The sequence below is a fragment of the Perca fluviatilis genome, chromosome 5 (assembly GCF_010015445.1).
Source record: "Perca fluviatilis chromosome 5, GENO_Pfluv_1.0, whole genome shotgun sequence".
NCBI classification, from domain to species: Eukaryota; Metazoa; Chordata; class Actinopteri; order Perciformes; family Percidae; genus Perca; species Perca fluviatilis.
Genome location: NC_053116.1, coordinates 29284522 through 29296421, shown reverse-complemented (window position 1 = coordinate 29296421; position 11900 = coordinate 29284522). Strand labels below are relative to the sequence as shown.

General features: G+C 39.0%; 1 protein-coding gene across 5 annotated transcripts in view; it reads right to left on the bottom strand.

The window, feature by feature from the left end:
- Positions 1-2263: 2263 nt before the first annotated feature.
- Positions 2264-11900, bottom strand: part of gnb1a (guanine nucleotide binding protein (G protein), beta polypeptide 1a) — a 43185-nt gene continuing 33548 nt past the window's right edge. For all 5 annotated transcript variants that reach the window (XM_039801437.1, XM_039801436.1, XM_039801439.1 and 2 more), the window contains exons 5-11: positions 10127-10190; positions 9511-9673; positions 8365-8431; positions 7699-7900; positions 7198-7414; positions 5037-5152; positions 2264-4507 (exon numbers count right to left, since the gene is read on the bottom strand). In XM_039801437.1, coding sequence (XP_039657371.1) covers positions 5046-5152; positions 7198-7414; positions 7699-7900; positions 8365-8431; positions 9511-9673; positions 10127-10190 — 820 coding nt within the window. In that variant the 3' untranslated portion in view covers positions 2264-4507; positions 5037-5045. The remainder of the gene's footprint in view (positions 4508-5036; positions 5153-7197; positions 7415-7698; positions 7901-8364; positions 8432-9510; positions 9674-10126; positions 10191-11900) is intronic.

Genomic DNA, 11900 nt, shown 5'->3' with positions numbered 1-11900 from the left:
GAAATTCATGCCCGTTGCTAACTATTGTAATTTCTGTAAAACAGAACAAGAATCGTTAACCCATCTTTTTTTTTTTTATGGTTGTTCATTTTGTGTTGCATTCTGGAAAAGCTTTGAAGATTATATGGTATCTAAAACAAAATCACAATCACACTTGAAGGGAAACATATTATTATCTATTTTGAATGTAAAGATAGAAAGTTATGTAATATTGTAAATCTCTTTATTTCATTAGGTAAGTTCCATATCCATAAGGCAAAATTTTCCAGATCAACACCGTGCTTCAGACTATTCCAGGTTGAATTTGACATGTACTTTGAGTCTCTTAAGTTGGTATCCAATAAGAAAGCTATCTTAATATCTGAAGTCTACTCAAATTTCTTTGATTAAATGCTCCTGCTGTCTATATTATTAACGCAGTTTGAAAGTCTGTCACTTTTGTACCTTTGGATTTTTTTATTTATTTCTCTGTTTAGATTACTTTCATACTTACTTCCATACTATATTATTTGCACATATTTTTTTGTATAATTTTATTTGATTACAAACTGTGATGACTGAATATCTGTAAACTATATTTTCAAAAAATAAATAAAGTTGAAAAAACTAAAAATAAATAAAAGACCAGAGAGCCAGCCCAGGATATATAACAGTAACTTTCTGTTTGTATCAGAGAGACAAATATGTCATAACATTATAATAAAAACATATTTTACAGGCTTAATTAATGAGCTTGTCAAGCCATTTAATTCACTATCTTAATAGTTTTACAGTCATTGTATTATAATTCTATAATATATATCATATAGGAGTTTTTTTCTCTTGTGCTTCATGTATTCAGGCCTACACATTGATCAACTTTGTATTCATAATTCTATATTTAAAATTTAGAGAAGCAAATTTTGCCCCTTCTCTATACCCTTCTATGTGTAATTTTGAACAAGTTCCATGATGTCAAATCATCATAAAGTGGCAATTGGAAATTGTTTTCCAGTTTGTTTAAATAGTGATGCAATCTGGACAGTGATGCAATAGGACTGAATGCGGTCTGACCGCTGTGCATTGGCCAGAAAAACTTGTTGTAGGGCCCTGAGGCAAAAATGAGGTGCTGGCCCCCAATTGCACCCTGGGAATCTGACCTGGGGCTTTGGGGCAGTTGTCCACTTTGTTCAGTTGGTAATCCAACTTCGGCAATCAAACACACTTTGGGTTCTTGCCTCCCAAATAGGCAGTTATGTGGGCCATACAGTAACGAAGTCATGCCTAACCTGTAAACCATGGTGTGATAGCGCCACTGTCTGGCTCATTGCACACAAATCTATCCCATCCTGGTTGTTCATTTAGTCTATTAATGTACCAAAACTCCGGAATATTGCTTTGTAAAAATGGCAGATGTGACCTTATGTGAAATATGATTAACATTGTTCCTTAAAGCAAACTACTTGGCATTCACAGTAGGTCACAATAGACATGCACAGTGAACTGCTAGGACAGGGTAATTACAAATCTATCAGTATTTAACGTGTAGCAAAAAGTATTTCACTTTCTAAAATAAAGTTTCGTATCAGCCACTCATGAATACATGTTTGAAATAGGTACATGTTGTTTAGGCCATTTGCGCACTATGGTCAGTGACCAACTGGGCTGTCATGGTAAGACTTTCTATCAGGCTGTGCAGATCCCAGTTCAGTTATATTCATTTGATTTCTCATCATTTTAATTTCAAATTCTAACACAGGCTAGACTTTGTAAATAAATGCTGAGTTTAAGTAATTATTTAACAAGTGTTACCTCAACAGCAAAGCTCGACATACAGTATAATGTGCACACTAACACAAGAGGAACTGGACAGTGCAAATAGTATTTAATTTTTTTTTGGCAGTTCAATAAGTGATTTTGATTAGCGAAGTGTATGAGGATGATCATGTTACATTACACTAAAACAATATAAATTATGTATTCTATACAATCTTTTCTTTTTAAAAGCCTTGTTGCATTTCACACTTATGTCCTGTAGGGGGAGACACCAGTGCAATTGTGCTCATTAAGTGGGAGCATATTATGTAGCTTCTCTTCATGTGCGAGTTTACCGAACAGGACGCATCACAATTTGACGGTTATAGTTTGCAGTTTTAATTTCGATCCTCACAATAACTCCACATACAAAGTATGCTCCGTGTAAATGCTGAACAAACTGCATGACTATTAGCATGCAAAGAGACAAAAACTATGTGCAAATGACAGTACAGAGAAGCCAGGCTGATTCAACAGTGGATAAGAAATTGTTTATTTGACTTGAACATAATTACAAGGAAACCAAACAGTCTGCAACATTCTAGCTTCAGTGGTAACTGCTCTAAGTGAATCACACTCAACACAGTAGGTCATCTCAAACTGCTTTTTATTACATCTTAAATAACAGTACATTTTAATATAGTTTCTATCTTGCATCCAGCTTTCGGTTGTACACTGACTGACTTTAAAATTAAATACAAAAGGTGAAAAGGGAACAGTGGGGGTGCAGAGCTCTACAGTTATTTGATGGAGAAAGAGAGAAAAGGAAAGGGAATTTAATTAATTTTTTTATATTTTTTATTTTCATTTTATTTTTTGCCAACTCCAGGCCTAACGCACAATTACAGCACATTTTTGTACAGAATGTCGCAGAGAAAAAACAATGGAAAAAAATGTCACTACTGCTAAAGAAAGAGCGTCTCTGTTTACAAGGAGAAGGGAACAACAGAAAATTCTGCCATTCAAATGCTGCAAGATTTTTTTTTTCATTTTTTATTAAAGGACAGAAAAAAACCTGTTATAAAATGTTTTTCTTTGTAAGTGGAATTTTGTTTGCTACAGAAGGAATGACAATTTATTTGTTCCATTTGAGATTGTGTATGTTTAGGTGAATGAATGTACGTATGCATGTGTGTACAATTTAAACATTTACGTTACTTCTTAATTTGTGGAATCCCTCCCAAGTATGGACCAAGTAACAGTTTATGTTGCAGGGTTGTGCATAGCTTTGACATTTTAGTTAAATCATGTATGCACGGAGTAGCCAAAAACAAAAAAGGAAAAAAAAGAAGAAAAAGAAAAGAAAAATATAAATACCATTGTATTGATATATTCAACAGGTTATTTTCTTAAAGAAAAACATCAAAGGACTTAATTCCATATGCACCTTTTTAAGCAATTCTACAGCATGCGATTCTAAGAGATAACCCACCCATGGCAGACAACCAAAATCCTTTTTTTTTTTCGTTTTTAACTTAAAAAGTTTCAATATCATTATTTTCAAACATTGATTTTTACAACATGTCATTCACAGAGTAGTAACTGCATTTCCAAGCACGGAATGGGCACCTCTGTTAAAAGAGAAACGTCCGGATTGCAACCGGGCTAAAGTGGAGATACTCCCTACCCGACCAAATCACATCACCGGTCCCAACCACGGGCAACAGAAACCGGGAAAAAAAAAAAAAACTAAATTAAAAGGAGAGAAAAAAAAAAACTATAAAAAAAAAGAGGGGCAGGGTGGATTATGATCTGATGGGTTAATCTTCATTTAATTATTCTACACTGTCTGCAGACAAAAAAGGTGTAAGAATGGTTAAAATGGTTGTTTTTTTGTGGTGGTTTTTTCGTTTTCAAAACGAGCATTCATTATCATAAACAGCATGTGCTTGGTTAGTTCACTTTTTTTCTTCTTTAGACATTATTCTATATATGCAAAGTTTAATTTTTGTGCAAACAAAGATTTGTGGACTACACTGGAAAAAAGAAACAGTAAAAGTATCATGGGACTAAATATACAGAAGGGCCAGAAGTGGCTTGAGGACTCCCTGTTGAAGCTCAATTCTCTCGCTTTGTTCTCCAGTGCGATAAAGCTGGATTTAAAATGACATGAGATCTGGAGATTCTTCTAGTTTTCAACTTAAAAACATTCTCTAAAATGTGAAAAGACTAGGAAATGAAACAAAAGCTTTGATCCTCATTTTAAACATTAACTGACAGTTCACTGATCTACTTCTCTTTAACAAAAAAAGAATGAAACCAAAAAAAGAAACCAAAAGAAACATGGCCAAAAAGCTAGATCACTGTCGTGTTATAACCTTCACTCAGACCTGTGTATTATGAGGACGCAGGACAAGTTTGCTTGGTGGTGGTGGCGGCAGCGGCAGCTGTGGGGTGTTTGCATTTGACTTATTACAATACCAGACCATGGTCATGGGAGGAATGCACAACTTTCCCCTCCGTTCCATTTTGAAACCACTAAATTCCTCGAGCTTTATTTTTTTTTCCTTCTTTTTTTTTTTGTAGCTGAATGATTGACAGACAATTGTGCTCTTTTAAATGAGAAGAGAAGAGAGAGAGAGAGAATTTTTGCCCTTGATAGTTTTTTTTTTTTTGGGTGTTTGGAGTCAGTTTCGTGGTGTTTTTGAAAAGATTGGATATGCAATAAAATTGAACATTGTGATGTTGGAATGGTCTTCCACTCAGATGCCATCTGGAAACAAACAAACAAAAAACACATTATTTGATTATCATTATTCAACAAAATCACTCATTGGCCAGACGACTGTAAAATCAATAAATCCAGGTTTGATCATAAATGCATATTGCTTACTCAAAGTTTGATAAGCAATTACAAATATTCACAAACTGCAGACATTTTTTTTTTTACTTGTATGTGTTTATAATTTCAAGTCCAAAACCACATCACTTTGACGAGAAATGTCTGAAGCTATTACAACGGGAAAAGGCAGATCCGCCAGAAACTGGCAGTGCATGGTAAAAAAAGACATTTAACACAGGGGCCCTCAGGTAAGATCATTCCACTATGTGTAGCTTATGTGATACGTCCGGTTTCTCTTTAAGTTTCATATATTGCACCTTCATTCCCAACCCCCAGATGGCAGTCAATGCAACCTCTAGATGGGGTCCCATGTAGCAGATGCTGCTTCTAAACTGTTACTCTGACAGCTGTTCACTGTCACACATTGAGGAACATTCCTCTCAATTCATCATTCTTTTACCTCGAGACTCTAGTTCCAGATCTTGAGGAAGCTGTCCCAGGACCCTGTTGCCACTGCCATGCCGTCGTCGGTCACACCCAAGCAGCTCACCCGGTTATCGTGACCAGCCAGGACACCTGCAGAGAAACCAGAGGCTGAGACACAGCAACACACCTGCTCTGTCTGATAGATACCACATGCTAGGTTAGACTTGGGTAACCAAGTTACTGGATACCAGCAAGACGTGTAAGTGACGAAATAGTAAGTTCATCATTTTGACATTAATGACATATCTGCGGAAACCTGATTCCTAAAAGATGAAACATGGGGAATAATGTGAAATCGGGAGGAGGCGAAGCAGGTTTCAGGGCCTTGTGGGTCCCGATATCTGCCAACCGTATATGTTTTGGTTGTTTACTTTAAGACGTAATGACCCAATATGCTAATAATCAATATTTCACCCACCAATGGATCAAATAAGGGTTCTGTATTTGAAATAGCCAGCTCATATGGGGGCCTCTTCTGATCCCCAACCCACTATGCAGTCAATAGCTGTAAAGTATTAATGCCTCCACAGGGACTCTTCCCTGCTGGAGAAGGGGACGTTTGCTGCTCATCCAGATGTATAGAAAGGCCTTCTATACTGTGAAAAGTATGGAGCCATTATCTAAAAAAAAGTCACTTTCTGCTCAAATAGTTTTTGGTAAAAGGCCATGAAAGTGGTGTTTGTAGGGATGTGCGTGGCACAATGTGAAGCTCAAAGTCTGTTGTAATGTCACGTTTCAAGTAGGGCCACTTCAAGAAAATAATGCTAAAACAGCTAATACCAACAAGAGGTTACCTACTTTGTAAATAAATTCACTGTCACGTTGGCAAAATAACAATTAATTACAAGTTTAAAGTATTTCGTCAATAAGTCAATATTATAATATTCTCTGGCAGCAATATTGTAAGTGGACAGATATGAATCAGATTTGCACTTCTGGCCACTACATTTTTACCCAATTCTTCTTTCCAAAATGCTAAAACCCAGGTTTCATGGGGCGCGGGACACATATTCTGGACTGAATTAACCACATTGGTGACATCATGAGACCTTACCTGAACATGCCCTCAAAAGCTCTGACTTGGCCACTCTAGGACATTAAAGTTGTTTTAAAGCCATTCGTGTGCAGCTTTGGCTTCATGTTTAAGTTATCTTGCTGGCAGCCGGTTTTCCCTCCAGGATTTTTTCTGTATTTTGCTGCTTTCATATTAGACTCTACTTTCATATGCATTGCGTGTCTTGTGTGTTTCTACGGACATGTGATGTTTGACTTGCGCCAAATACAGCATTTAGTGCGATGGCCAAAAAGCTAACTTTTGTCTGATCATATCACAAATTATTCTTCTGCTTTCTTTCCCTGTGTTTTAGAGTTGCCTTCTGGCAGCCACTAGTCCAGATGTCATGTGATTCTTTTTTTTTTTTTTTTTTTTAACAAGCATAAAGCTGCAACTTGTTAAGCAGCCAGGCATGAGTTGTATGACAGTGTCTCCCATCGCAGCCATGCAGCCCTGATGCTCCTTCAGGCTGTCCACAGACCTGTTGGTTGCCGGCCGGATTCAGTGCCTTGAAAGATGTCTTGTACCCTTCCCTGACTGGTGATGCTCCTTAAACTTTTCATAACTATGTTTGGAAATGTTCTGTTGCCTTCATGATATAGTTTCTAACAGGTAATTGACTAACTAGCTGTTTAACTTCCAGAGAAAGATACAAACAAAACTCTACAGTCACCCTACGATTAAGTCAACCTATGATTAATGGCTCTTGGGATTTTGGATCTGTTGCAGTAAATTAATTATCTTTTTTTACTCCAGATTTCTGACATCGAACTATGAAATTTACTGCTTGCTATTTAGACAGCTGAAGGTGCTATCACTGTAATGGAGCAGCCCTGGAAATACTTTGAAAAATAATTACAATAAACAACAACTTAGAGGTAGAAAATAAACCATCATTGCTCATTCATAAAAGTGTAAAAGGATGAGGAGGTTTTTGCCCAAGGAGACGCTAACTCACCTAAAATATGTGTTGTGTCCAGTGTCTATCATGTTTTGAACGTGTGTAAGTTTTGGCATGGAGAAGTACATCAGCACAACATATTCTTCTAGCTCTGCTCTTTTGCCCTCTATGGTGGCTTACCTGCACGGTCGGCCTTCAAAGTGTCCCAGACATTGCAGTTGAAATCGTCGTAGCCGGCCAGCAGTAGGCGGCCACTCTTGGAGAATGCCACGGAGGTGATACCACAGATGATGTTGTCATGCGAGTAAACCATCAGCTCCTGGTCAGCACGCAGGTCAAACAGCCGGCAGGTAGCGTCGTCTGAACCCGTGGCAAATGCGTTGCCATTGGGGAAGAACTGCAACAAAGGTCAAGGGAGATTTTTCAATGTTGGTACGTTTGTGCATTTACCCTTTAGAGTGATTGTAGCATATAATTCACATGCCTTTATTTTATTAATTGTAATTAAAGGTGTTATTGTCCTGAGGTTGTGGAACAGTAACTTGCCACACCCTTTCCTGTTTTATTAGTCCATAAAGAGCGTAATTATGTGGCACCAAGTCATTTCAAAAGTCCTTCTACTCACCACTAAAAGAGTGTATGAAATATTATTTGTGTGAGCGTGCGTGTGCGCGGCCTTACGCAGATAGCGTTGATGTCCGACTCGTGGCCAGTAAAGGTCTGTCGGCACATTCCTTCTCTGATGTCCCAGAGCTTGGCCGAGGCATCGCAGGCTCCAGACACAAACAGCCTGGTGTCGGGCGCCAGAGAGAGACTCATGACATCACCGGTGTGACCAGCAAATGTAGTTGTCTGCTGACCAGTCTCAATGTCCCACAGAGCACTGCAAGAAAGCAAAAAGAGCATTGTCAAATTACAACTGCAATATACAAAACATTTAGAAACTGATTGACCCACGCTGTGATGCTGGTAGCTGTAGGACATCTGTCTAGCTCAGGCAGACCCGGTACTTGGGGGTTAAGGTTGGCCTGGATTTTAACGGTAGCTCACCAGTTACAGTAGACAGCGTTGGCTGAGAATCTTAATATTACTCTAGGGAACTGATATGGCTATGTTTCCATAAATAGTGTTGACAACCAGAAAAAACGACCGGGTGGACTATATGTAGGAACATTTAGCAATATAACAGAAACAAATAAGATAGCCCTGGAACTAAAACTTTATTTGAAATATATAATGCTCAATTCTTTGATTAAATTGTGTTAGACAGGTGTTAAGCTAACTATGTCGATCTTCTGAGGTTGTAGTTTGTTGTGGTGTTGTATTGGGTGCAGTATCACAACTCACCAGGTGGTGTCTCCAGAGCTGGTGACAATCTGGTTGTCATCCAGGAAGCGACAGCAGGAGAGGTAACCTGACAGGAATCAAACACACTGATTGAATAATCAATTCATGATGGTCTGTCTTTTATCTTGTATTAATAAGTAGAGGCTTAATTTCCTTACTGTCACCACACAGAGGAAGAAATTCTATTCCCAAATTATCATCACACCCTCAGAGAATTCTGTGTGTGCAATGTGGGGGAGTTTAATTGACTAATTCACTCCCAGAAACAGAAAAAAAGCTGTAGGGTATCTCCCAGTTTATGACTTGCTTCCATAATTCATCCGTTACTAGCTGACAGAGAGTACATACCCCTCCCTATAGCGAGGGAACTAGAACTAAAATGCTGACACATTTCCTGCATCATGTGACACTGATCAGATGAATGCTCCTTGCCTAAGAGCTCAACACTTTCATTAGTTTGCGCTGGGATACGGTTCGACCAGCTCCTGTATTTATGAAGAAAGACATGTGACTGGCATCTCTTGGATATGAAAATAATGAGGCTCACACCAGTACATGAGCATACAATATCAATATCAGACATCAATAATAGAATAGCTTTCAGCATTGGGTATGAGCTCTTCACACAAAGGAAGAGGCAAATTGAAACTTGAATGTGGAAAGCAAACTGTCTCCAAAAATGCAGTGACTGAGTGCTCCGTGACAATAACATTATGACAACATGACATTTTGTATAAAGCAGTGCACACTGGCTGGGTGAACATGATCCTGCCGGGTGTTGTCTATTGATGTTTTACATGTTCCAGTTACTTCTTAAGCTAATGTGTGCAGATCCAAGAGTAGATTTAACATGAATTCATTAAAATCCCTAATTTCTTCTGTGTTGTATTACTGCTAAGCATAGTATGATTGTATCAGCAGGGACTACTGGGGGCATTATTCAGTACTCCTGAAGGATCCAAAGACAACTATTTTTGTTCCATAGCCTACAGAACCTCCAACTGCAGACACATTCTGGGGGGAATACTGAATAGTAGATACTGAGTATCCGTACAAATATGATTTATTGGCAGATTGACCAGACCTTCAACAAATCCTGGGATTGATGGGTAAATGGGTGCATGCTAATGGATGTGTCCAGCCTACCTGTGTGTCCGGCCAGCTCACGGCTGACACGCACATTTCCCTCACGGGTCTTCAGGTTGTAGATGGAGCAGATGTTGTCCAGGCCTCCACAGGCAACGTAGTTCCCAGAGGGGGCATAGGCGCATGTCATCACCCAGGAGGAGCGCAACGGGATGGCGTGGACCTGGAAGAGAGAAGAAGATTTAATATTAGACAGCATGTGGTGACAGATGGGAGAGAGAGAGGGGAGGGCATGTGACAAAGTCTGTCCGCAATATTAACTTAACCTTTCAAGGGCACAATACCCACTATAAAAAGCATGACTTGGCACCTTCAAAGACTTGTGAATTATTTTATAATGAACTCAGCACTTTGTCAATCTAAATGAAACTAGCTGCCAGAAATGGGGGAGTAATGATTATTGCTGACTTAAGCATTGTTGAACAGGTAAAGGCAATGGTTCACCTGACAACCACTTACCAAACCAAGTTTTTTTTTTTACAGTTGGAAATCTGGTGATTGTATACCATACACATTTTTTTTTGAATGAAGGCTTTTACCTTCCAAAAGTGTAAGATAACAATAATTACACACAGCATTGAGATGGTTTCAGTTCTGTGGAAAATGGTATTTTTACCTTGTTTGTGGTGTAGCTGTCCCAAATGATGAGTTTGCCGTCCTGGGAGGCGCTGACCAAAAGCCTGATTAAAAGAAAGATAAGATGGCTCAAACTACAGAATAATTCAAAATGATCAGTCCATTGCCCATTTTGGATAGGTACGTTCTCTCACACACACACACACACACACACACACACACACACACACACACACACACACACACACACACACACACACACACACACACACACACACACACACACACACACACACACACACACGAGGTGCAGTAAAATAAAAAATTGGATTGAAAAAAAGACAAGCGCAATGCTGTATGGAGTTTAAGCAGTTAAATCATGTTTGGTAATGAATTAAAAGCTTGTATCTGTATAGCAGATAAATATGTCACAGCATTATTTTAAAGCTGCTGCTGTATCAACTTCACAGTATTCCACAGAATGATAGTGCTAATTAAAATGGACTGATCCAGAGAGTTGAGGCATACTGATTAATTTCTGTGTAATTCTTATACAATATTAGATACTTTCAAGACCATTTATTTACTTTAAATATTTTATGTGCCTCAAAAACACAACCTGCAGAGCCTGCGTGGTAAGCAGTTATTCTAATAGAAATTCATTATAAACCCTGTTTTGCATTCTAGAGACAGCTCTTATGTACCTCTGTGGCTGTGCTCTGCTATCTGGGTGAATCCAACAAGAGTAACCACAGTGACAGTCCCAAAACACATAGGACCAGGGAAAGGAGTGAACACACCAAGGCCTGCAGGGACTATGCAAATCTTAACTACCAGGCTGGCGGGAACGCGCCAACATGTGCACACTTTGGCAGATAATGAGCCAGAGACAGAATGGTCTGTGAGGGAATTTTAGTCTAAAAGAAAATGAAGCATCAACTTCCTAGCCTTAAAATGAAAAGCAAGAAAAGTACTAACTACTAACTAACAGATTAGGCCCCACATGTGCATGTGTCAGCTGAGAGACTATGATGCAATGTGATTAAAGGTCCTAAGACATGCTGCTTTTTGGATGCTTTATATAGGCCTTAGTGGTCCCCTAATACTGTATCTGAAGTCTCTTTTCCAAAATTCAGCCTTGGTGCAGAATTACAGCCACTGAGGCCAGACCCACAATGAACTTTCCTTAGGATGTGCCATTTCTGTATCTGTAGCTTTAAATGCTATTGAGGAGGAGAGAGGGGGGGAAAGGTGGAGGGTGGGGGTGTGGCCTTGACCAACTGCCACTTTGCTTGTTTGCAAGCCATGATGTCTCTCTCTTTCTCATGGGCGGGCCAAATTCTCTGGGAGGGCAAAACAGAAAGGGGAGGTAACCTTGCTCCTTATGACCTCATAAGGATCCATCTGAGCTTTCATTTTCTCAAAGGCAGAGCAGGATACCCAGGGCTCTGTTTACACCTATCACCATTTCTATCCACTGGGGGACCATAGGCAGGCTGGGGGAACTAATATTAATGTTAAAAAAACATTTCATGAAAAAAAATGTCATGCCACGGCACCTTTAAGGTGCTCACTTTCTAGTCAAAACAGAGCTCTGACAACATGGCTGGAAACAGACACCCAAGGTTTGGAAAGCGCTGATTTTGAATTTGCAATCAGTTGCTCATCACTCATCAGGTCTGTTTGAGTAACTGTGATGCTGTCAAGTGACATAGTCAAACACAATGAGACGAGTGTGTGTTTGGCTGTAGTTTTGTTCAGCTAAAGTGAATAGCAGCAAAAGAATAGGAAAACATAAGACGTAGCCACAATTT